Below are 27,378 nucleotides of genomic sequence, written 5' to 3' on the forward strand. Positions count from 1 at the left end.
GCATTGTCCGTGATCAATCTTTTCGGAAAGCCGAACCGACAAAGCACTTCCTGTAGCCTCGACAAAGCACTTCCTGTAGGCACCGCGAGCGGCCGTCGCGCCGAAATTCAGGTTCTCGGCAGACAACAGGGGCATGAGATAGCGCGTCAGCTACCACGTAGGAGTGTATTCACCACAAAAAGGGGTGACGACACAGGCGAGCGCCGAAGGGCGCCCGTCTATAGAGGCGGTGGCCTCTTTGTGCAACGCGGCATGTCACGGAGCAGACATGTTGCGACGAGCCCGAATTGCGCAGGCGAATGGGCTCGCTAAGACTAACCAAAGGCTGAATGAGCCTTTGATACCGCGTTGGGCGCCAGTGTGGTGGCCCCCGCTACTAACTGCAGCGGACGATCACCGCGGGTTCACGCTTAGCGAGCCACAGGGCCGCTACTCCGTTTACTCACGTGTAGCGCACCGCTCCGCGCGCGCTCAACTAATAAGGCGTTTAGCGCGGCGCGGTAAAGACAGTGTTCTAATGCAAAAGTACACAACACTTTATTGCCTCTGGTGGCACCCCGAACAACAGTACAACGTCCGCTCCCGGGACGCGTGTAGCAAAGGCACCCGCACGCGGACGTTCACAATAAGGGGAAAACTGCGAGCACGTCGCAGCTGGCAATGGCGAGCTTTGACACGCCGGTCGGGAAAAGGTCCCTCGCGGCTATGCTGCGCACTCTCACGATGGCCAATGGGCCTGGTCGCGAGTGTTAGGGCAAACGTCGTACGCGTAGGCCTAACGCAAGTGCGGCTCGTTGTGGTACGACCACTTCAAGCATTAGGCACCGCTCTGGGCTTAGCGTACGCTACCGAAGCCAGCACTCAAGTAAACACGCCTGCCGGGGAGCCCAAGACCACCCCGGGCCGGCTACAGTCCGCGATTCCCAAAGGGGACGCGGACAAAGGAAAACACGTGCTTACCCGGCGCCGTCCACGGAGAAGAAAGCGCTCCCTCGGTGTGCGCGTACCGCGTGCCGTGCCCGCACGTGGCGCCATCTATCGCCACGCGGTGTTAACAGAGCAGGAAAGCAAAAGGGTGTGGCCGTGTGGCGGAATGCCCGCGAAATGGTCGCAGGCGCGCCTCAGATCCCCACACACTGGACTTAGTTTAGATTTCGCAGTCCTGTGGAACTTATTTCTAGCTTGCAGTTGGCACAAGGCTCTGCCAGATGGAGCTGAAGTTTGGCAAGCGTTTCATGGCCCTGTCAGTGAGCGAAATGTCTGTGAGAAGTCGCCTCGAAAAAGCCAAGAGGGACAAACTCATGGTGCTGGCATGTTTTAGCGGCAGTGGCCATTACAAGAATGATCGTTCTTTTTGGTGTGCGAATTTCATAAGATTTCATGATATATTTCATAAATGAAAACTGAATTTCAACTTTGGAGCTCTCTTTTTAAAAAGACAAATTTCGCCATTTTTTTTTCATTGTGCCCCTCTTTTTTTCAGGCACTTTTAGCGCTCTGATATGCATGAAATTTTGCCCAAATTTTTTCCAAAGTACAGTCGAATCTCGATAATTCGAACTTGGAGGGGCCCGAAAATTTGCTCGAATTAAAGAAACTTCGAATTAATCAAAGCCAAGTAAACGTAGGGCTCCCCATGCAGTGGCGCATGTGCATTGAGCCAACACACGAGGGGGAAGTTTCAGAACACTTACATTTATTCACAAATCACAGGACATCCGTCATTTTGAAGTAATGGTGATGCGCGTCTGTACACGTTTGCCTTGCAACGAGTCAATCAATTTCGCACACAGCTTGCAAAGCATGCCTACTTCGTCTTCAGCATTCTCCTGACAAGAGAAGTTGTGTGCGGCTATGTCCAGCCGCCGACATTCGAAGACGACGACGACGACTGCATCGCCCCTACTACCCTCTGCGCCAAAGCTGCAGCGTGGCTAGCACGTGACAAGAAAGGAAGAGCGTCTCCACACGGAGACACGGCCGGTCTCGAGGTGCGCGCTTGCTCCCTTCCTTTACGGCCTGCGCACGGAGGGCTTTGCTACCTATGGCCGCAATTTCGTGGGGGCGCTCTGAGCCAACCCGCTCCCGGCCGTTGCGAAGGCTAGCGTGCGCAGGGAGCGGTTAGCTTCCGACTTACCGTGGCGCTTTCTGAAGTTACTCTACATAGTAATCATGATACCAATGCGATATAAACATGGTAGCAAGTATATATGATGACTGGTCAATCCCGCTCTTCAGAAGTGGTGGCGCAGGCCGCTCATACGACCACTTCTGTTGCTCAGCAAAGCATCGTCGCGGTTATAACAAAGCCTTTTTTTTAGTTTCCTCTAACTTCGAGAATGAGAATAAGTAAGAGGATGAATATTGCACTTGGTTGAGCAAACGGTTTAGTTACGGTTTTGGAAATGTTTATTTCAAATGCACATGCCGATCATCGCTGTCTTTGAAGATAGCAAAATTGCAATTTTTTTGTTGAAGGCATCCTAAATCGTGCTTAAAGCTTGAAATAAATACTTCAAAAAGGTGAAAGTCACTGTACAATGGGGACGGCCACACCTGAGACGAAGAGTAAACATAAAAAAACCTTCAGAGAATCCTTTCGATGGGAAACAGAATGTTCTCCTTGGTACTGCAACAACACCGTATTTACTCGATTCTACTGCGCCCTCGATTGTAACGCGCACCCGATTTCCACCGCGAAAAAAAAAAAAAAACGTAAGACATCGATTGTAACGCGCATCCATTTTTCTCGTTGGCCCGCACAATCACACCACTCGGGAAAACGACTCCTTTCGGGAGCGTCTTCCATTTAAATATGAGGTATACGGGCGAAGCTTGTGCCCATCTGACGTACAACAGAGCATTGCCGTCACTCTAGTTTTTCCGTGGCCCGATGTCAGCACGCGAACATGCTTCGCCCGTTTCTTCTCGACAGTTGTGGTGCCAGGCATGGCGAAGCAATGAGGCGTCTGATTGGCATTCCCGATTTGCCCAAGCAGGTAACCGTTGTGCTGCAAGTTTAGGACGAACCTCTGAAAACTGTGAAGCTTTTCTTCGCACTCCTCCAGCAACTTCTGGCATATGCCCGTTCGCCTTCGGAGGGAAAAGCCTTTCCTCTTCATAAAGTTAGTTGCCCAGCACCTGCTCCCTTCGAACTGGTTCCCGTTAGCCCATTTTCTAAGGCTGACTGCATAGCCCGCACTTGGAGGAGTTCTGCCGTCACAGGCGGCTGTGCCGCCCGCTGCTCAAGCACATACTCGGCGAGCAGCTCTTCGATTTGCGGAAACCGACCCTACTGTGGTCCACTGAAGCCTTTACGTGAAGCTTTGCTGTTGACAATCTTCTGCTTTTGTTTCCGCCAGTCCCGCAAGCACGTTTCCTGAACTCTGAACGACCACGATGCGGCCCCATTTCCGTCCGTTCCTGCACACGCAATGACTTTTCTTTTAAAAGCGGCATTGTGGTGCATTCGTCGAGTTTTTGGAGTCGGCCCTTCCATGCCATCGATGCTAATGCACTACAAGATGACGAACTCCTCCGCACACGTACGAAGTGCCGCACAAGGGAAACACATTGGCAGAAATGGCCGATGTGCCATGCCGACCCACGTATAGGGGGCGGCCATTTTGGAAATGCCGGTGGCAATAGAATGACCGTATTAATTTTTTCTCGTACTCAATTCTAACGCGCATGCGACTTATGAACTGGCTTAACCGGAAAAAAGGTGCACGTTAGATTCGAGTAATTACGGTATGCGCATAGAGAACTGAAAAAAAAAAGCACTGCCGGTAAAACACTGTAGTGACAATCAAAGTTTAAAGTAGTCGCATCTGTCACAGCCTGAAACGCTTCCGGGAGGGCTTGTGAAAGAAACCAGAAGGCCTGTCATTCTGATCTGTTAACCTTTTTGTGTAGTTTACTAGAAGAATCCGGAGAAACTTTTCAGAAATAATATGAGCCAGCACTCTGGCGTGACTCTTGTCCACACCTTCCGGACAGTCCAGAAGTGGCGAATCTTCAAGGTATGGCTCAACAGTCAATTGCAGATTCTTGAGGATATTTGTTCGAGGAAGATATTTGACTGCTTTTTCGGAGAACATCAAAATTGTGTCCAGCATTGATAGTAACTCCGGTTTCGGGTAGTGTAGATCATAGGCTTCTTGCTGACGGAGAAATTGGTATAAAGGACTGTTAGTTTTATTCGTCGTCACTAGCATGGCGCAAGCTTCGCAACCGACATCATTGATGAGCTTGGCAATGTAACCACCTACATACACCAAGCCTGAATAGGCCACTGATGTCGGTGGTCTGCGAAGAGGTTCTCGCAGAGCTTCAAGTTTCTCAATAACATCTTCCAGAATAGACACCGCCGCTCCTTCAATGTTTTCGTCGCGAATGCCCGTATCTTTTGAAGGTGGCGCCTTTTCCTTGACAATGCGAGTCAAAGTCGCTGTGACGGCTTTTGCGTCTAGCGCGTCATTGCCCCCGCACATTTCCCTCAGTTTTCCAAATAATGCCTCTATAGGATCACTGTTAAATTTCTTTGTGAGCACATAGTTTACTCCTTTTCTCAGAAGAAATCGTACTGTCTTCACTGTGGACTTTGTGGTGAAAAGCAGGGCAGTGTACGTCTCGTCTGTAAAGTTTCCAACACCAGCAGCGACAGAAAAATCCTGGATGCACTTAATGTAGCCTGAAAATTCACTTTCCAGCCACAGCAATCGGCTGTCGTCCTGCTCCGAGATGGGAAGTTTGCAGTCATTTCCACTGTACGTAGTGTTGTGAATGTCGAACCATCTCTTTATGGTTTTCATGAAGTTGATTGTGGATGCTGCATCCTTGAATAGGACAAAAGAGGAGTTTCCCCGCAAGTTTCGCAGATGTTCCAGTGCGCCAATGACTTGGAGCGAGAATACTTGCACTGCACGCATTACATTCATCTTTTCCCGGTTAGATGGGTATACATGCTTTCTAGTGAGGTTCCTCGCCAGTTTCACAGACGTTCCCTTTCGGTGCTCATATACCGTATTTACTCGATTCTACCGCGCCCTCGATTGTAACGCGCACCCGATTTCCACCGCGAAAAAAAAAAAAAAACGTAAGACATCGATTGCAACGCGCACCAATTTTTCTTGCTGGCCCGCACGATCACACCACTCGAAAAAACGACTCCTTTCGGGAGCGTCTTGCATTTAAATATGAGGTACGGGCGAAGCTTGTGCCCATCTGACGTGTAACAGAGCATTGCCGTCACTGTAGTTTTACCGTGGACTGATGTCAGCACGCGAACTTGCTTCGCCCCCTTCTTCTCGACGGTTGTGGTGCCAGGCATGTCGAAGTAAAGAGGCGTCTGATCGGCATTCCCGATTTGCCCAAGCAGGTAGCCGTTGTTGCGCCGCAAGTTTAGGACGAACATCTGAAAACTGTGAAGCTTTTCATCGTACTCCTCCGCAAAACTTTTCGCATATGCATGTTCCCCTTCGGAGGGAAAAGCCTTTCCTCTTCATAACGTTAGTTAGCCAGCACCTGCTCGCTTTAAACTGGCTCCACATTAGACCTTTTTCTAAGACTAATTGCATAGCCCGCACTTGGAGCAGTTCTGTCGTCACGGGCCGCTCTGCCGCTCAAGCACATACTCGCCAAGCAGCTCTTTAATTTGCGGAAACCGACCCTGCTGTGGTCCACTGAAGCCTTTGCGTGAAGCTTTGCTGTCGACAATCTTCTGCGTTTGTTTCCGCCGATCCCGCACGCACGTTTCGGGACCTCCGAACGACCGCGATGCGGCCCGATTTCCGTCCGTTTCCGCACACGCGATGGCTTTTCTTTTAAAAGCGGCATCGTGGTGCACTAGTTTTTGGAGTCGGCCCTTCTACGCCATCGATGCTAATGCACTACTAGATGACGAACTCCTCAGCTCACGTACGAAGTGCCGCACATGGGAAACACATAGGCAGAAATGGCTGACGCGCCATGCCGACGCACGTAGGGGGCGGCCATTTTGGATTTGCCAATGGCAATAGATTGAACGTATTTTTTTTTCGTACTCGATTCTAACGCGCATGCGATTTATGAACTCGCTTAACCGGAAAAAAGGTGCGCGTTAGATTCGAGTAATTACGGTAGCTTTTGCACCAATGTGCCAGTAATGAGGTCTGTGCCATCTGTAGAATTCACGCTCCAAAAATTGACTGCGCACATTTTCGAGAACATGACAAGAATCGAAAATTTTAAAAATTACCCGTTCATCATCGTGTGGGTGTTTGACTACAGTTGACAGGGTGCCGTTCCCCATGAGTTTGAACATGGTTGTGTTCGCAGAGTCGTTATCTGTAACAATGCGGATGATCACAAACCCACAGTCCTCATCTGCTGATATTCACAAACCCACAGTCCTCATCTGTTTGCCTGGACGTCTTTCGTCCAGGCAAACAAGTCTCTCCCGCTGAGCTGCTTCGTAAAATAATAGAAACATGGGATTTTGTACGAAGTTGTTATTCCATGAAGCACAAAGCAAAGCACTCTGTTAGCAAGACTTTCATTCGTGCTGCGTGAAGCAATGTTTTCTGGCCTGTCTCTGATGCCGAATACTGCATCAGACTTGCAGTCGTATATGCACTTTGGCTTTATTGAAGCCTCATAATTTATTAATGAAGCCATTTGCTGCTTGTGGCTGAGGAGAGAAGCCTCGTGATTAAGTCTTTCCTTCATTGCACTACTCATACCCGAGGACGATGAGCTGGGCTTCACGTATCGCTGCAGTGTGCACTTATGTGGTAGTGTCAGAAGCTCAGCTCGTGCATTATCGTAGCCTTTGGGTGAAAGAAAGCGCCATATTACACACTCTCTGACGATTTCTTCGGGGTAAGATTGAACCTTCCGGTAGCTCTCTATTTGGTGAAGCAGAAAGAGAGCTTTGTTCTCTCCTTTTTCGTCATCCGCGAAAATCTTTGTCAGTGACGAATGGTGCTTGTTACTACGGTAAAAGTTGGCCACATTTATCATGTCTTCTAGCTGCCGCTTGGTTTTCCGGCAAGTGGAGCGATGGTACACTACTTGTGACCGAAGCTTCGCTATCATTGAAATGTGTCGAATGACTCGCTGTGCATCGGTATTTGTTTGGGTGCATTTACTAAATTTCTGTTCGGCTTCTCCTTCCAACGACACGAACACAGCATGCTCGTGATATTCTGGCTCTGTCTTTCGTTTCGTTTCGTAAGTTTGCTTGAAGAAGCAGAGTCCCTGAGTTTTCGATTCTTTGCGTGGTTTCTTTGCAGGGGGCACCAGGTACGATGGGTATCCTTCAAATACGGTTGGCACCACGCCCGGAGTAAGTTTTTTAATTTTGTATCCACTGACATAGTCACTCAAAAGAAAATGCTTGCTGCAAATGACAGTGGAGGGAGACTTGTCATTAATCACGAGATTTTTCCGGGAAATGTTTCTCTGCCATTTCGCACATAGTTCCTCATCAGCAGGAAATTGGTGAAATGACACGCCGGCAGTCTTTCCAGACCGCGACTTGCAAAATGGCACACAACAGTACACCATGTGCGCGCTGTGCGAACGCTCCACCAGAACACCTAGCAGACACGAAGATCTCTTCGCAAAAGCAGGCAGGCATGAACACGAAAAATACGTTGGGGAAACTCACTGCACTGCGACACGTGTATCCAAGTGCGATGCGTACGGCAGCAAGCTACTTTCCCGAATGGCGCGACCTGTTCAGTGGCGGATCCGGGGGAGGGGGAGGGGTGATATGCGTGGCTCCCCAAAAATACACCGCTCTGGCAGTGACGTGTTCATTCGAACGCACGCATAAAACGCTAAACGCTGAACATGCCACCGCTTGCTGTGCGCCGGAATTTCTCCAGATTATGTTTTTTCCACACCCTGTATCATAGTAACACACCATTTGCGGGGTCGTATATTTTGCCGCTACGTCATACTTCTAGTCCCACCGATCATGCTTGCGAAGGTAACGCTATCTCAGTGGCTCGACATAAAAATGAGATTACCCGTCTCATTGTAGAAACGAGCACAAGGACGCACTCGGTGATTTCTGCATCAGCATGGTCATCCCAAAACCACGATATCATTATGAAGAACGTCCTAGTGGAGCTCTCCGGAAATTTTGATCCCCTGGGCTTCTCTAATGTGCACCTAAATCTAAGAACACGGGTCTCAAGCATTTTCGCCTCCTTCGAAAATAAAGTGTTCAGGTCTTAAAAAATAAAGATTGTTGTGGCTAGTAGCACTGCGTGTGCAGTCTTCTTTTTCCGAGTGCGGAGAAAGCCAAACTGTCCCCACATGCACATGTACTTCCTACAATTGGAAGAAGTAATTAGCAGGAGAAATTGGCCGGGCACAGCTAGTTTACAAAACGAAGCGCATGCGGCGCAATAAGCTTTGGGGATGGGGGGGAGGGGGTGGCTTGCGACGTCCGCTCGCGGAGCGCGCCGTCGTGACTGTATAGAAAAAGTTCCATTGTACTCCTTGTGGCTGCTCAGGCCGTGAGGAAAGGGAGCTCGCGCCTCCAGACCAGCCGTGACCGAGAGAGGTAGATCAGCATTTGAGATAAACCAACACTCCACGGCAGCTCTTTTTTTTTTTTTTTTTTTTGCTCTCTTCGCGCGCGTCCTTGAAAGGCAGGGAAAAGAAAGGGGAAGCGTGGCACCGGCGCATGAAAGAGAACCAACTCCGCGACAGTTTTTTTTTTTTTTCTCTCTCTTTGCGCGTGGCGTTGAGAGAAGGGTCTTTACGTGGCGGCGGCGGAAAAGAGATAAGCGTGCATAGGCGCGTCGCAAATCGGCATTCGAGTAGAACAAACACTCGACTGCAGCCTTTTCTTTCCTTTTCCTTTTCTTCGCGCTCAGCGTTGAGGTGTCGCAGATGCTGCCGCGGGATTGGGCGGGGTGCTAAAGCATTTTTGGAGCACGGTATGTTCGAATTAACCGTCGAAAGTGCTTGCGCGTTCGAATTACCGGGCGTTTTCGCCCATTGAAATACACATAGCGTTGACGGGACCTCATCGTGAGTTTGAATTAAGAGTGTTCGAATTAATGAGATTCGACTATATGACAAATACAATTATCTAGTTTGAATTTCAATATTTTATTGCATAATAAAAAATTGCATGAGAACTTTTACTAGGGTAGGTGAAATATGAACTTTTTATGTCTATTATTTTTCACGCCTATTACATATTTTGCATGTGCTTCATAATTAGTTATTTGCATTCTACCTTTATTCGAAACATTATGAACTATGAACGGTAAAAAATTATAGAATTTTAGGAATGAAAAGAGGGGGGATAAAAGAGTTAAGGTTTTCCCTGTCATGTTCCAGAGCTAAAAGTATGCAACTTGCAAAAAACTAATTATATTTTTGAAATCAGCATAAAGAGTTCCATAAACAGCTCAAGTTTCACTGCTCCAGGGTGAATATTTTTTTGTGTCTTCGAGTAGCATCTCCCCTTAATGCCTACATCTGACCTCTGCCTATGCACAGTTTTGCTTTTGCAGCTTTTAGGGTTCTTCCACTATTTAACAGCGTGGTAATGGCAAGCTGGTGAAGGGCAGACCTACAGTCCAAGAAGATTTCCTCACGTGAGATTTGCGGCAATTCATGGACGAGGACAGCAGTAAGGTGGATGCCTACCAGTTCGGCCATGGAGGAAGCACGGTAGGCGAGCCAGCATTGGCACTTCAATGACAGATGTGATGTCGTGCAAGCCGTACAGAGCGTCTCTGTAGCACAAAGGCATCAATGAAAAACTGTATCCTACCGCTAGGGTCCTAGTCAATTTTAGCGGGGGCTTCCTGGGCGACGGCACAGGCTGGTGTGTCTTACTTCAAGCGTACGCAGGGGAGCTTGAAGCAGATGGGGAGCGGCACTCTTTGGTGAGGTATGGGGGGATCTCGTGAGCACAGTGTACGAATATGGATTCAAACGAGTCAAACTGAGATCTAACTTGCGAGTCGGACAGTGCTGGCAGCTGAGCCCCGTCCAGTGTATGATTTGAGGCACTCGAGATGCACGAGCAGCTCGCCTGTGAGTGTGGCAGCAACTCTCAAATCTTGCAGGAGTCCAAGACACATGCGGAACACTCAGGCAATGGTAAGCTTCGATGGTATGCCACTGTATAAGGTAAAGATCACACAGGTAGAAGCGCGTAGTGACCTTTAGACATCACAAAGGCCTTGTATATGGATCGTTCGCCAAGGAAAGCCGTCAAGCAGGTGAAAAGGCAAAGAAAAGATGTAAACAAACATCATGTGACGGGCTCGCGGGCACGTGAAGAGCCTCACGTTGCAGGAAGGTTCATCTTACAACTTCCACATGGGGATTGTACGCATGCCTGAACAGTAGACAACTTTCCAAGAATAGCGCAACAGCTGGCCCGTGATAGAATTTATGTTTACCATTCCACACTGAGGATGCGGGAGCCTTCGAAGCCAAATGGAAGCAACTGCGGCAAGCCAAGGAAGCAGCGCTCTAGACAGAGCAGCGTCAACGAGTCAACAACGAAAACAGGTTCGCCAGGGCCAACACTCGCTTTCGACGGGTTTGAGTGGCTTCGGCTGAAACGTGTGCAATCGCAAGTTTCAGATTCAGTGGTTAAGCACCTGTATTTCCTAAGCTTCTAGGTTGTAGTTGTTTTTTTTTTTTTTGTTCACAATTGGCAATCTGGGCTACATGCAGGAGCATGTCAACAAGAAAAAAACACTAAATAGATATAAGCAGCCTCTGCAGCTCAGGCTTCCAGTTTTCCTCAGCCCTAATGGTTTTTTCCCCTGTCATACGCAATGTGCTTCTCAAGCTGCTTACCCACAGGTGATGTCAAACTTCTTTTTCTCTATTAGACTGTGTTAAACATCGCAAGTCTAGAAGATAACCACCAAGTTCTTCCATTTTACGGCAGCCATTACATAAACAAAGGGAGCAGAGAAACGCGATGGCAAGTGGTAGTTTCTACTCCTCATAGTCCTCCTCACTCTCTCAAATGCATGAGGGAACGCCTCTTCGCGATGAAAAAACTTTTCATGAGGGAAAGCCAACTTCGAGCATTTAGCACCACCTGATTTTCCATATATCAAGTGTTCAAACTAAATTTCTTCCACGATGCCATACATCTTTCATGCAATGTTGTGTCCAAAAGTTGTTCCAAATGAAGGATTATTTCATCTAGTCGAGTTGAATACAGTCAGGCTTGACTGTAATAAACTTTGCTTGAAGTCAAGGATAGTCATATTCTGTATTTATGAATGTCCTCATTAGAACAAGGACATATCCAGTGGTGGTTTCTCATAATGATGAGATAAAAAGACAATGTCACAAGTTTCACTGTAATAAGTTCATTATTAGTGGAGAAAATCAAGATTGAAATTGCATGTTTTTTAATTTCACACCAAAATACACGAGAAGTTTCAAAATGTCTTTTTTTGTATTTTCACAACATTGGCTCCATGAAGTTTTCAGAAACATACTATGCCAGGCCTATGGCGCCCACAGATGACAATATGCTTCAATTTTATTCATTAGAAGCCATGCAGGACCGAGTAGACACTCAAAATTCACGGGGAGTGGTGTCTTCACTCGCATTTTATTTTCAAATGTTATCTCGCTTACCAATCAGCTTGTCACAGCAAGAGCTGTGTTTTCGGGATTGAGAAATCGTACTTGACTAATACATGAAAAATCATAATACTCTTGAGTGTCTGTTCAAATGAAAAGGCAGATTATTCAAGGACTCACCGATGGATCACACTGGAAGACATAGCCCCGGCCATTGTCCCAGCCAGCAACCAGTAAAGACACACCAAAGGGCCGCACACCCCTATGAAAACAGAGATCCAGATCTAGTTTGTCCTTTTACCCTTTCACACACAATAACATGAAGAATTATTGCGATGGCTACTTCACGTGGCCTGTAAATCTGGCCTATAAACTTTCTAGTAAAACCTAGACTTTCACAATAAATTCATGTGTTATAACTCGCGACACCAACAGACTATCCATAGTACTAAAATGCCTCAACTTGGAGTCGATGCACAAAATAAATTTTCTGGTTGTAGTTCTGAGTAAGTGATGCACACATGGTGCTCGGTCGTGCAGTTTGAGGCAGACATGCACGAAACTTTGCCAGTGGAGCCAGATAAGCAGCGCAGCTTTGTGCTGCTAATATAGAAAGCTTGCGCGAACGGCAGCAACGCTATGCATTCTGAGTAGGCAGCCATTTTTTCGTCGGAGGCGGCCTGGGAGTGCAGCAGTATAGCAGATGTACAGTCGTGATCGAGTGATGCAAATTTAATTCCGAGGAGTGTCGTACACGATGTCCGCATCACTAGAAGACTACATTGCAACGCTGTGCCAAAACGACCTCGAGCGGTACGAAGAAGAGACAAAAATTTGCTGAATGGGGCCATTCAAGCTTCGTGCGGGCGAATACACAGTCGCCCGCGTGTAAGTGACGTCAACTTGACGAACCGCTTGAGATCTTTTTGACACAGCGTTGTAGTGTAATCCACCAGTGACGCTGACATTGTACATGACACTCCATGGAGCTTAATTTGCCTTGCAGTCGCAGTAGATCAGGCCTGCAAGCTACACCAACACTCACAAACGCGACTGCGCAGCTGCACTCCAAGCCGCCTTTGACAAAAAAAAAAAATGGCTGCCTACCCATAGTGCATAGCATCGCCGCCGTTCGTGCAAGCTCCCTATAGCTAAGTCGCGCAAACCTCCAGGTAATTTCATAAGCTAACTGAAGTCACAAAAAACTGCCTGGCACTGCATGCTAACGTATAAATGCCTCACATATCGATTTTTGACCGAACAAGATGATCTAATGTTGATTGTGCCTGTCTAAAACTGCACTGGTTAATATTTAGCAGATTATAGTCCCAGATAGTTCCAGACACGACACGGTGTCCAAATTCGAAAGACAAACTCGTGCTAAAACCAAGTGCTCGCACCTCTAATTGATCTATCAGCACGTTGTTGCTGTTAGCCTTTGATCAGCTGCCATTGCTTTTCCCATTCCCTAGTAATCTACCGCTATATATATTCTGACGTCCCTGTCTCACCGCCGTCGCATCACATCCGAAGACCAATGATGAGCAGTGATATTTACCCTATTTCTGTGGCATATACCCATTTGTGATAGTTTTGCTACTGGCCCCACACACAAATTACGGCTAAATAAAAGGCTTTGCAGTTAATATGCCATACAATTCCTGCAGTTCAAGGCATTGTTGAAGTGTCTCATAAATATTAGTACTTATAAGGAAGACATGTCACAGACAAACATCAATATAAATTGGAAACAATGGGGCAATTAAACAGATGGTTGGTTATCGAGTGCACCGTGAATGAGCTATACAGTCGACCCTCATTAATTCAAACTTGAAGGGACCTCCAAATTTTGTTTGAATTATCAAGAAGTTTGAATTATGAGAAGTTCTCATATAGATGACATTGGGTGAGATGAAACACATTTAAGAATTTTTAAGTGTTTTTAAACCCTAACTGCACGCGATGAAGAGAAAGCAGAGGTGTAAAGTCCACAAGTTTGTTGCACATTTACTCCTGATCAGACCTTTTAAAGAAAGCGTGAATTGCCAACTGCTTCCTTGCTATAAGTATATGCCTTCAGCGCAAAGCTCTCTATACCAGTTGAGAAGCATCACGGTTTACCATGCGCGTGCTTTCTTTGTTTCGAGCATTTGTTTACTAACAAAGCCTTCTTCTTTGAAGACCCGAGGTGCTTATTTGTCCATTTTAGACTGCTAGAATTATATAAGCACACAAATTCTTAAACAGTAGTGGGAAAGCAGCACATATTTTCTGGTATGGGACTGTGAAAAGTATGAATTAACCGAATAATAGAGTTGGAATTAAGAGGCTTTCAAATACATTGAGAGAATAGAGAGCCAACCAAAAAATTGAATTTCATTTGAATTAGCCAAAAGTATGAATTATCAGAGTTTGAATTATCGTAAGTACACTGCATATCTAAAATACAATCTACACTCAATACAGTCGAATCTCGATAATTCGCACATGCTTAATTAGAGCGTCTGATTAATTCGAACTCACGATGAGGTCCCGTCAAAGCTGTGTGTATTTAATGGGCAAAAACACCCGGTAATTCGAACACGCAAGCACTTTCGACGGTTAATTCGAACACACCGCGCTCCCAAAATGCTCTCAGCACCCCGCCCAATCCCGCGGCGGCACTTACGACACTTCAACGCTGAGCGCGAAGGAAAAGGAAAGAAAAGGCTGCAGTCGAATGTTTGCTCTCTCTCAAATGCGAATTTTCTGTGCGCCTGTGCACGCTTCTCCCTTTTCTGCCGCCACCACGTAAAGACCCTTCTCCTTCCAACGCCACATGCAAAGAGAGAGAGAGAGAGAGAGAGAAAAAGCTGTTGCAGAGTGTGGTTCTCTCTCATGCGCAGGTGCCACGCTTTCCCCTTCCCCGTCCCTGCCATGTAACTTGACGTGTGCCGCAGCCACGCACCCGTGACCAGCTGCCAAGAAGTATAAAGTGCTGCAACAAATGCGAGACAGAGAAAGAGGCGGCTATGACGTCATCATACCTCGTTTTATTTACTGCAACAAGGAAACCTGAAAGAAATAAGGGGGCTCCGTGAGGCCCCTTTAGATGGTGTCAATACCTGCCAAATTTAAACTTCGAAATTGCTGCAGAATACCTTCTAAGCTGAATTCGCTGTTGGTATTTAATTTTATTTATTTATTTATCTACAAGATACTGCAGACCCAGTAAGGGCCTGAGCAGAGGGACAGAAGAATACAATGTAACAGATATTAAAAGAAAATGAAGCAAGCGCTAAGGTTGAACAATTAACACAATCCATTAACAGGATGTAATGCATGGCAAAAATGAACAATTTGAAGCAGAAAATATTTTGAACGCCCAACATTACCATATGCTCAAATAATATATCAGCAGAGCATCAAAAGATGCACAAAGAGCAATAACCTATTCAACAACTAATAGCGTTAGTTCTCCATGATTTAGCTACGGATAAGTCACCCTGATCGATTAGGATGCGGCTGGAAAAAAGAACAGTATTAGTTTTTTAGAGGTACGGCCTTACGATTCTGCATGGCGATGTCTCATTCAGCGTGCTACATGTGGCTTAAATAAGAGATATACAGACAAATGAAAAAACTATTTTTCTTCAACGAAAATAAATTTCGCTCTACAAATTTTTTTTCATAATTTCAAAGTTTCAATGTTGTTAGCTAGCATAAGACTGTTTAGGAAATCACTTGAGAGATATTTAAAAAATGAATCTGACTGCTTCACGTTGGCGTCAATGTTACATTTTGTATAAGGGTTCCGCACAATACATGCATACTTTTCTCACATTTGCGTTGTTATGAATAAGAGCTTCGGGCTGCAAATATGATTCATCGTGCACTTCACAGGCCAAAACAAGCAAAACTGTCATGCGAAATTTTTGCTGTTATAACTTCTGAACCCTCCCACCAAATCGGCGTCAACTTTTCCCAAAAAAGGAGGGAGGGGATTCATTACGCTGCTCGCGTAATGTTTGGACACTACAATCGCACGACACGAGAACTCGAGAGTAAATAAGGCATACAGATTCGCAGGATCCCGCAGGCTATCTTGTGTCTGTAGCCCCGCCACAGTGGTCTAGTGGCTAAGGTACTCGGCTGCTGACCCGCAGGTCGTGGGATCAAATCCCGGCTGTGGCGGCTGCATTTCTGATGGAGGCAGAAATGTTGTAGGCCCGTGTACTCAGATTTGGGTGCACGTTAAAGAACCCCAGGCGGTCAAAATTTCCGGAGCCCTCCACTACGGCGTCTCTCATAATCAAATAGTGGTTTTGGGACGTTAAACCCCACAAATCATTATCTTGTGTCTGTACCCCTTTCAGAATATATTTTTACGTTGGTCGGCACTGTGTTTCCTTCGTCTGCATATTGGAGTGTTGGGAAAAAAAGATAAAATATTATAACAGTAAAAAACTAGAGTGTTAGGAAAAAGATAAAATAAAATAACGTTAAATTGGGCTATATGCTTGATATGCCAGCAGTTGCCGTTGCATTACATAACTAAGACCAGAGCCAATCAAGCTGTGTACTTGCGAGTCAGTCACCCGATTTACATTCCTTGTCTTGGTTTTCTCAGCGCAGTTCCGTAGCTGGTTTCAAGAAGTTACAATCGAAAATCACAGTTCTGAGCAGCATGTAGCACCATTTCCCTTTTGGAGCAATTGAACCATGACTTCCATCACTGATTAGAGACAACGACAAGTACACACAGCTATATGAGCACTGTTTACATCGATAACATATCTTCCTGCCCATAATTACAAGCTGCAAAAGAATAACATAAAAAGAAGGAAGACTTCTTAACATCCCCTCGTGTGGCTGTGCAAGCCATCTTCCTTACATTACAATAAAATAGTGCTGTGGAGGCAACTTGCATGCCGAAATTCCCAGTGAGAAATGCAGCAAGTTTTCTAACTTCTGTAAAAGCTTTATACATATACGATATATAAAAATTATTGTTTTTTATTTGATGTTTGATACATGGCTGACTATTTTTTTAATAATTATAGTTATAATAAAACTTTGTTGGGCTAGCTGGGACATTGCTTACTAAAATACAAAAGAGACGCATGCCATCGAGGAAAGAAAAATTAAGGAGAAAACAAAGGGCATCACTCAGAACTAACTTTATTCTCAGAACATCAGCGACATACATAACCCGAGCTAACATGTGTGCGCATATCGCCTCACATGCTCATCAGAAAACTTGCGATAATATTGACAAACAAACAAACAAAAGATAGAAAAAATGCCACTAAACAACAACAGATTTTGTAGAATGGATAGGGTGCATTTAGCAGTGCCTGCAAAAGACGAGAAAGAGAACCGTGGTTCGTGCTCATGACAGCTCCGAGATTTGGATCGCTGAGCGCTTGACCTGTGTTCGTTTTTAATAAACGCGTCAAAGACTCAACGCTCAACACGTGCCATCAAGTGGTGGAGAGTGCTGGTTCTCTTTTTCACCCTGAAATTCCGTAGCCGGACTCTACCTCTGCCGTCCATCATGCCTGCCGACGTTGCAGCACAGCCGAATGCTGCCACACCCCCTGCTCTCCGCTGCCCAGGTATTCCGAGGGAGCGCGACCCAGTTCTATTCAATGGCACTGATGAACAGAACGTCGAGGACTGGCTCGCTTCGTTTGAAAAAGTGAGTGCCAACAACCGGTGGGACGATAACGACAAACTCGGTCGCGTCCACTTCTACCTGAGGGGTGTCGCGGAGCTTTGGTTGAACAACCATGAGGCTGAGATCACCACCTGGGCCTCTTTCAAAACGACCTTCGCAGACGTATTCGGCCGACCAGCAGTGCGCAAGCTCCGCGCAGAGCAGCGTTTGCGTGATCATGCCCAGTTGCCAGGAGAAAGTTTCACGTCTTATATTGAGGACGTCGTAGGCCTCTGCTGGCGCTTCAATCCGGCCATGTCCGAAGCCGACAAAGTCAAGCGATCATGAAGGGCATCGAGGACGATGCGTCCCACATGCTTGAGGTGAAATCTCCTCGAACCGTCACAGACACCATTCAGCAGTGCCAGAGCTACGACGAGTTGCGAAAGCAGTGCATTTCCACGCGACGTCACAGTTTCGACACGACCAGCACGTCAGCACTGACCGTTGGCGCGATCTCCCCAGGTCCGGTAGTATTGACGCACCAAAGACAACAGTTCATCCGCGAGAAGGTTGCCCGTCAATTGTCTATTGCTTCCTTTCTCCCTAGTAATAGTCAGACTCCCCTCGTCACTGTGCCAAACCATTGAGGAGCAAGTATCCGAAGCTCTTCTGCCTACGCACCAGCTACCGCCTGTATCAGCGCCGTTGACGTATGCCAACGTCGCGAGAAGGCCTTTACATGCAGTGCCATACAGCACAGGCCCTCCTCAACGCCCTCACTTCTTCTACGTGCCGCAGGCACCAATAAGCCCGCAAGTTCCGCTTTATCGACGTCCTGCCACCCGTCCCAATAATCCTTGGCGCACACTGGACAACCGACCTATATGCTATTACTGTGGTCTACCCGGGCATGTCGAGCGTTTCTGCCGCCGCCGCGTTCCTCGTCCAACTGCCGTTGAAGCCAATTACAGCTACGACCATACAGAGCCGCAACAGCCAATACCCTCCCACGCTCCTTCAAACATCTCATCGTCGAACCGCCGCACCTCCAACTCGTCTCGATCACCCTCCCCGCGACGGCGCTCGCTATCGCCAATGCTTTGACGCACCGCACAACGGAAAACTGACCACCGCAGTTCCAGAGGCAAGAACTGCGCCACTGTCGACATCTACAAGGCCTCGTTCCCAACCTGCAAACGAAATCCCAATATTCATTGAAGGTGTTGCCGTGTCCGCCTTAGTCAATACTGGAGCTGCTGTGTCCGTGTTGAGCAAAGCAATGTGCCGCAAGTTGAAAAAGATTACGACTCCACTTTCTGGTGTTTCTCTCCGTACGGCGACCACACATCACATACAACCTTCCGTCACGTGCACAGCTCGTCTACTCATTCAGGACGTTGTGTATGTGGTTGAATTCGACGTCTTTCCACACTGCTCGCATGACGTTATATTGGGCTGGGACTTTCTTTCCATGCATCATGCCGTTGTCGACTGTGCCCGTGCCGAGCTTGAATTATCAGCAATCTCGCACATCGCTCCTGCCAAGTCATCTTTTTCTCGTGTTGTCATCGCCGAGGACACGGACATCCCACCTATGTCGTCTGCTATTGTGCCAATCTCCTGCGACTATGCTTTCTCTACCGCCTTGTTTACGCCGTCAGCGAAATTCACTTCCCGTAAGCACTTTCTTCTCCCATTTGCTCTTATCACGATCGAAAACTCCTTCGCAACCATTTATGTCACGAACCTGCTTTCGGTCCCAACCACTATGTTCCCCGGAGAATGTATAGGGCAACTTAAGGACATTGATTCAGTCTGCCCTAACTCACTACCTGGTCGCACAGCTAGCCTCCATGTCGCGAGCGTTAATCTCGATACCACGGCCAACACATCTACCCCAGATGCCTTCCTTCCATCCATTGCTTCGGACCTTCCCAGTGTTCAGTGGACGCAACTCTTGAAGCTTCTCGGCCGCTTTCGGATGTCTTTCGATTACAAGCAACCCAGTTTGGGCAGAACAACTTCGATCGCTCATCATATAGACACCAACAGCCATGCACCCCTGCGCCAGCGTCCACACCGCGTCTCTCAAGCTGAACGTCGGATTATTGAAGACCAGGTGACTGACATGCTTAACCAGGGAGTCATACAGCCGTCCCACAGTCCCTGGACATCCCCGGTGGTGCTCGTGAAAAAGAAGGATGGTAGCATCCGCTTCTGTGTTGATTATAGGTGCCTTAACAAGATCACGCGCAAAGATGTCTATTCGCTCCCCAGAATTCATGACGCGCTTGACTGTTTGCAAGGAGCGGAGTTCTTCTCTTCGCTGGATCTTCGGTCGGGGTACTGGCTGGTACCTATGGATGAAGCCGACCGCCCCAAAACTGCGTTCGTAACTCCTGACGGCATGATGCCGTTCGACCTTTGCGATGCCGCGACCGCATTCAAGCGTCTTATGGACAACATACTTCGAGGTCTCAAGTGGCATACGTGCCTTTGCTATCTGGACGACGTCGTGGTTTTTTCAAAAGACTTCAATACCCATCTCCAGCACCTCGCAAGTGTCCTAGAATGCCTCACACAGGCTGGGCTACAACTAAATTTGAAGAAATGTCACTTCGCCGCACGCAAGCTTGCAATCTTAGGACACGTTGTCAGCAAGGACGACGTTCTACCAGACCCAGACAAGCTCTGCGCCGTCACAGAGTTTCCTAAGCCGTCGACACTCAAGAAACTCCGGAGCTTTATAGGGCTATGCTCGTATTTTCGACGATTTATTCGTAATTTCGCATCTATAATGATCCCTTTAACATGTCTACTTGCTGACAGCCAAGGTATCTCGGCATGGTCGTCCACCTGTGACGACGCATTTGCGAAATTACGTCATCTTCTGACATCGCCGCCGATTCTCCGCCATTTCGACCCAGACGCCCCTACCGAAATCCACATGGACGCTAGTGGAGTCGGCCTTGGCGCTATCCTTGCACAGCGGAAGTTTGGTTTCGATGAGTACGTCGTTTCTTACGCGAGCCGCACTCTGACTAGAGCTGAAGAAAATTATTCGGTCACAGAGAAAGGATGTCTAGCCATCGTTTGGGCAATCGCTAAATTTAGACCTTACATATATGGTCGGACATTTGATGTCGTGACTGACCATCACGTCCTCTGCTGGTTGTCGTCTCTAAAAGACCCATCTGGTCGCCTAGCCCATTGGGCATTACGACTCCAAGACTACGACATCCGTATCGTCTACAGGTCAGGGCGCAGACATTCAGACGCCAACGCTCTCTCTCGATCTCCGCTTCCCCCATGACTGTGCAAATGTCCCTGTTTCTACCTACAATTCTGCCTCTCTCACACACGCTGACATGCCATCCGAGCAGCATCAAGACCCTTGGATAGTGTCTTTAATGGAGTTCCTATCGAAGTCATCACCGAGTACCGCCAGTCGCTCGCTGCGGCGCACAGCTCGCCATTTCACTATGCGCGATGGACTACTTTGCCGCCGCAATTACCTAAGTGAAGGTCGCAAGTGGTTGTTGGTGATTCCTCGCCATCTACGTGCCGATATTTGCGCCTCGTTCCATGCAGACCCCCAATGCGGCTACGCTGGTGTAATAAAGACGTATGCACGCCTCCGGCTGCGGTACTACTGGCGTGAAATGTACCGATTTGTCCGCCAATACGTGCGTTCATGCTCAAAATGTCAACGCCGGAAAAGTTCACTGCATGCCGTCACTGGACCGCTCCAACCGTTGCCCTGCCCATACCGACCTTTTGATCGCATCGGAATAGACTTATACGGCCCACTTCCATACACACCTGACGGGAATCACTGGGTGGTTGTCACTATTGATCATTTGACACGGTATGCCGAGACTGCCGCGTTGCCAGAGCCTACACACGAAGTCGGCTTATTTATTGTTCACAAACTTGTTCTTCGCCACAGCGCTCCTCGCGAGTTACTCAGCCACCGTGGAGCACGTTCCTCTCAGAAGCCGTACAAGACCTCCTGCGTGAATGCAATGTTGTTCATCGAACGAGCAGTGCGTACCATCGCCAAACCAATGGCATGACTGAACGCTTCAATCGCACATTAGGCGACATGCTGTCCATGTATGTATCTGCTGACCACACCAACTGGGACCACATATTACCATTTGTCACCTATGCATACAACAGCGCCACTCAGTCCACGACTGGATTTTCTCCCTTTTTTCTTCTATATGGCTGTGAACCCTCCTCATTTATGGATACCATTCTGTTGTATCGCCCGGATACTTCAGAGTCTGCAACTCTCTCAGAACTCGCCACCTATGCGGAAGAATGCAGGCAGCTAGCACGTTCGTTAACCACACAAGACCAAGCACACCAAAAGGACCGCCATGATGCCAACCTGCATCCCCAGTGATATTCACCTGGAACATTGGTGTGGCTTCGCGTTGCCTCCTCAGCTACAGGCCTTTCTTCAAACCTGCTGCCTAAGTATGAAGGCCCCTACCGCATCCTGCGTCAAGCATCCTCAGTAAACTATATTGTCGAGCCCGTCCAATCCACAGACCGCCGCCGTCGCGGCCATGAGACTGTTCACGTCGACCGACTGAAGCCGCACTATGACCCTCCAGTCGTACCTGTGCCTTAGGTCGCCAGCATGGCTCTTTTTCCGCAGGGGAGTGATTTGTAGAATGGATAGGGTGCATTTAGCAGTGCCTGCAAAAGACGAGGAAGAGGACTGTGGTTCGTGCCCGTGACAGCTCCGATTTGGATCGCTGAGCGCTTGACCTGTGTTCGTTTTTAATAAACGCGTCGACGACTCAACGCTCACCGCGTACTATCAATTTGAACAATTTAAATTCACCACCATGCAGATCAACAGATTTATCATGCCCTCTCTGTTCTGTCCTTAATTTTTCTTCCCCGATGATACGCATATTTTGTATTTCAGTACTGGTAGTTATGCTTGGTTGATTCACCACAAAAAGTGCGCTGATTCACCATAAGATGTGCCCCATCAAAATGGTGCTGTAAGCACGAGGATCCTTCAGGTACACAGCTTCCTTCACATTTATGATATAAAGAAACCAAACCACATTTATGATATAAAGAAACCAAACCAACGTTCTAATGCTTAGCAATGGCTGCTATACTCAGTTTCACACGATAGATGCAATGCTGTGGATGCTAGTGAGACTTCTTGAAGCAGATACATTCACACTAAAAAAAATAGTTGGGTGTTGTGCCAACCTAAATTGATTTTTCTTTTTGCTCTTGGTGTTGGAAGGATAAACAAATTCTGCTAACAGGCTGCTATGATACGGCTAGATTGCTTAGCACCTTGCTTTTTTTGTTTCTAGTTATTTTTAACTCGCAGCCAACTGAGGTCACATCACGTGGAGACTCATGAGAGCATTTGACAACAAAAGCCAATCATCAGATGCGTGCTGTTATACCATTCGCTGACCAAACTTCTTGCAGCAGCATTACACTTGATATACCGTATGCACTTGTGTAAATACTGCACTTTTTTTCTGTGCTTTGATGTGGTTGCTCTTCCACAGAGATTTAAAATTTATAATATTTACGATCCACGAACTAAAAACCTATTTATTTGTACTATATATATCTAACTGCAAACATCCTCACTGGATATATTCATAAGTCGCTTCTTGGGCTCTGCTTGTCACCACTGCTTGGGTGATCTGCCCATTCGTGTATCCAATCGTCCTCAGCCCTGTCCATGGCCTCTCTTTATAATAATGTTTATGGACACTGCACGCCACAAATTTAAAATCCGAGAGCAGACGAGCTGAAGTGCCGCCCTTTTTGATGCGACTACGCTGCTGTTTGATGGCAATAATTTTTTTTTTAATTAGGGCTCTCCAGTTGGGGGGAGCCGCCTGTACACAAGTGCAGCCCTTAGTTGAGTTCAGATGGTACGAAACAAAATAAAGCACTGTAAGTGAAAGTCTTACCCTGTTTGCGTGTATTCCTGCATGATGTAAGCAACCTTCTGCACCAGCTGGGAGGTTGGGATGGGTTCACTGTACATCAGCTCGTACTGCTGGGCCAACTTGCGTGCACGGCGCACCAGCAGCCTGCAAAATGGCTGGGATCACTTTGCAGGCAGCGAGAAACCGCAGGGAGTGAATGTGTGGGGGAGACAAAAGAACTTCCTGGAGAGGCTGTAACGACATAGGTGCGACAAACAGAGGAGAGATTAGTTAAGCACAGCGAGGCAAACAACCACTGCATCTCTTCCGACAATTCCTGCATCTTCAACTTAAGAAACCAGCTACCATAAGCGGTTTTTGTGGAGTTCTGGCACATTCAGGCAACACTTGGTAATGCGAATCGGTCTGCAGATGTGCTGCGGAGTGTTTACTTCTATGCACCTTCGCACATCACTCCAAACAAGTGGGACATGAATAAAAGGAAAGAAGGCTATATACACTATAGTGCTCCCCCCTGGTCCCCTACAGTCATCCCTGAAGAAGCATCCAAGTGGGACCTGAAATACCCGATTTTTTCATTAAGGCAAAAATATTGATAGACTATTTTTTTGCATTATTTGAAATCTGCAGCCTTTTCTGAACCAGAATCAACCATTTACTTGTCTTAGTCAATTTTTTTTTCTCTAAACACGACATATTTCGAAACAGGCGTGGAAGCCTGCCATGCCCCCCATTCTTATGTAGAAAGGGATTCCTTGCAGTTCAAGCATCATAGCCATATGAAAAAGTTACAGTTTGCAAGTTGGAATGTATTTGGCGCATTCAGATATGAGTGGGCTCAGAATTGTGAAAACGAAAGAAAACAGAGTCATACGCTTTCTGTTGAAAAATCTATACCTGGTGGAAGACAACTTAAAGGTGTCATCATTGGAGAGCACCAAAATATTATTGTCGGGCTATTAAAAGAAATAGAGCCACCTTGGAGGAAATGTTAAAAGCTATCCAGTCCACATATTTTCACACGGCATCAAACGAAAGGATACCAATTAATCCCACAACATTTGAACAATGAACGCCAAAACTTTGTTTAAAATCAAGCAAGCATAGTTAAATGGTAAATCATACTCTTGTGACCTCCCCGCAACACGGACTGAACACCGGTTTTTTCAAGATGTTTATGCTCGTTTCTTAAACCCACGCATTAAAAAAACAGGAAAAGAAAACCTTCGGTGTTACGATTGAGCATTCCGGAGTGGAGTACCTGGAAGGATTGTTTCTACTGTCCTCGCGCATCCCCGCGCAAACACGAGGACCGGGCGGCGCCTTGTTGTCTACAGACAGTGTGACAGTGTACGGTGGCAATAATCCGCGCGCACTCTTCAGATTTGTGGCATGGGGGAGCAGCAGAGCACCTTTTGTTGGTTCGGGGAATGCGAGCCTACCACAGCGCCTGTGCCGGGTCCGGTCTGACTTTCCGTCAGCCTCTGTGGCTCGAGGACTCATTACTGCGTTCTGCGCGGGTGGCCACCCGCGGCGTTGAATAACGAAGAAGCGGCGGCTTTGGAGAATTTCGCGGGAGACACCGAGCTGCATGGAGACGTCGAGACTCGTTCTGGACATCGGCTCATCAAGTACCAGAAACCGGGACAATTGGTTCGGCCAAAAACATTTTGGCACAACACTACAAACTCCGGACGTTGGCCATTACAGACGACGCACTTTGTCGGAAGCATCGGGACCATTGTTCGCCCGTAATTAAAGTGTCTTCGGACGGCTTGCCCATCTCTCCCTGAGGCTTGAGTTTGAACATTGTTACTTGCTCGGCTTTGCTTGGGAGAGGGTTCTCCGCTGATGCGGGCTGCGGGGACGGCCGTCGAAGATGACACACTCCGACTGACAAGAAAATATGCTGCGTCGATAGTGGCGATTGGTTTGGTGCACCGGTAGGGCGGAGTCGGGTCCTACAAAAAGTGACGAGACGCTACGAGGAGAGTAACAGAGACGGAGCGTTGAGATTGAGATGGTAGAAAGACGGAATGGAAAAGGAAGATAAAGGTGCAAAGAGATAGCGATGAGAGGCGATGAGATGATTACTGGAGCAAGGACGGTACGATGAGGAATAGAAGTTAGGGATAGGAGGCGAGTGAATGGAACGTTACGAGAGAAGGCTAAGATGGAAATCACTGAGAGGCACGACGAAGGTGACGAAGACGATGAAGATGCTTACGAATCGGACAATGACCCCAGGAAGAAGCTCTGAGCCCCGACTCGAACAGCCAGCACCGAGGCCTCCGTCAACATGAACCTTTCGGGAGACGGACTTTATGCACCTTATTTAGATTAGCTTTGCGGGAAGGGAGGTGGCATGTTGCGACATTGCGAGTTTTGGTAACTGATAACTTCATCGTGTTTGTGTCGTCATGCGTTTACTTTGTATCGCCGCACCATTGTATTGTCAAAGTTATTTCCCTTATGTATCCTGTGTCGAATGTCGCGAGTGTCTAAATCATGTGTTGTAATTTTGTGTAGTGCTTGATGTACGCGGTTATACGATATTTGCACTTGGTAATAAATTAAATGAATCAGTAAACAGAAACAGGTCGTAGCGTCTCTTGCCTCTCGGCCCCAGCACGAATCCCTGTATGTGAGAAGTGATTGAGACACATAGCCAAGAGGGAACCGGATAGACAAGGGGTTGAGTGGTCTTCCCTCTCTTTGGTAATCGGTGGCGTAGCGGGGGACGTCTCAAGTGGTGGCAGCGGTGGGTTTACTACGGGGGCAACGGTGCAAGATTTCACCCTCGTACTAGGGAAGGAGAGGCGGCAAAATGAACGAGCAGGCTACCAAGATGACCGACAGAGACGACCCACTAGAAATGAGCGCGTTAATATTAGCGGACATGGTTCCATCGTTTACGGGAGGTGATACGGGTCCAGATATTGGGGTTTTCTTGAAAATTTTGGAGCAGGTTGGTCGCTTGGGTGGATGGCGGGATAATGAGCTGGTCTGCATAGCACGATACAAGATGGTAGGCGCGGCGCACGATTTTGCGTGGTGGGATGATGGCGTCACTGCGGCTGCAACTTTTTCCGAGTTCAAATATTTGGCCCTCAAGAGGTTCGATACGGCGCCACCTATCTTTAAAATTCAACGGTTTTTAAATGCGAGGCAGAGGGCAGATGAGGAGGTGAGGTCATTTGCAAGTCGCTTGCGCATGCTCGGGACCGCCACCCTGGCGAGCTCCGATTGTCAGGATCCGGTAAAAGCTTCACTGCGCCGCGAAATTCTAGCCGAACAATTGCTCTCGCAATTTTTATTAGGCCTGAGGGATCCGGTCCGCAGATTTATTCTCTCGAGACCCGAAAACGTTTGACGAGGCCATTGCCATAGCGGTCAAGGAGGAACAGAATGAGAAAGTGTCGAGGAGCCATTCGTTACCCGTTCGATACGTAGAAGAGAACACGGAAGTTCATGAGATGCATAGCCGCCTTGACCGCCTCGAAAACTTTGTGGAGAGCTTGGCAGTACGCAATAAGGTGAAACAGAATCGGCAAGAATTCCTGAAGCGGCTCCCTTATCCCGGCGGGTGCTCTAACTGTGGCAGGTTTGGTTACTTTTGGCAAGAATGCTACCGGTACAGGCGACGAAAGTGGAATTCGACGGGTGGCAGCCGCATTCACAAAGACAAGGAGGTGGTGACAAAATTCGAATCTGAAAACCTAGACGCAACTCCTCCTCATGACGGTGACGCGCAGAGGTCAATCGCGATCGTAAATATTCGCGAGGAAACAAGCTCCATAAAAATGAGTCGCGATTCACCGTGGGCGGAAGTGGTTAATGTAATTTCCGTGATCAAGAAGGAAGTTCCGCCATTGAGCGAGTGTGTGTTTGGGAGAAACGCTCGCACGCCGGTGCCACTGGGTGAAACAAAAGCTGTCGAGGTTGCTGGAGCAGATACAGACGGTTTAGCTGCGGTTTCTACCTCGAAGGTCCCACAAGACGATGAGGCATTACCAGTAGCAGTGGCAGATATGGAGTTGGATGAGAATGGGTTTTCTGAGGATGCAGTTGCCGGAGTCTTGGTCGACACGACGGTAGACCGAAGGTTAGAGAGAGTAAGTGAGATTGAGGAATGCCTAGATCGCAAAGGGGTGGTTTTTGTGGGGTCAAAGGAGAACTGCAGCACACTCGATGTACACCGCACCAAACCCG

The 27,378-nt window shown here is 47.6% G+C and overlaps 1 protein-coding gene across 1 annotated transcript in view; it reads right to left on the bottom strand.

The window, feature by feature from the left end:
• Positions 1-27,378, bottom strand: part of Prosalpha2 (proteasome alpha2 subunit) — a 115,975-nt gene that overhangs the window by 54,725 nt on the left and 33,872 nt on the right. Inside the window, exons 3-4 of the mRNA XM_037423595.2 lie at positions 23,188-23,310; positions 11,755-11,836 (exon numbers count right to left, since the gene is read on the bottom strand). Of these exons, the coding sequence (XP_037279492.1) occupies positions 11,755-11,836; positions 23,188-23,310 (205 nt within the window). The remainder of the gene's footprint in view (positions 1-11,754; positions 11,837-23,187; positions 23,311-27,378) is intronic.

The sequence above is a fragment of the Rhipicephalus microplus genome, chromosome 4, assembly GCF_043290135.1.
Source record: "Rhipicephalus microplus isolate Deutch F79 chromosome 4, USDA_Rmic, whole genome shotgun sequence".
NCBI lineage: Eukaryota > Metazoa > Arthropoda > Arachnida > Ixodida > Ixodidae > Rhipicephalus > Rhipicephalus microplus.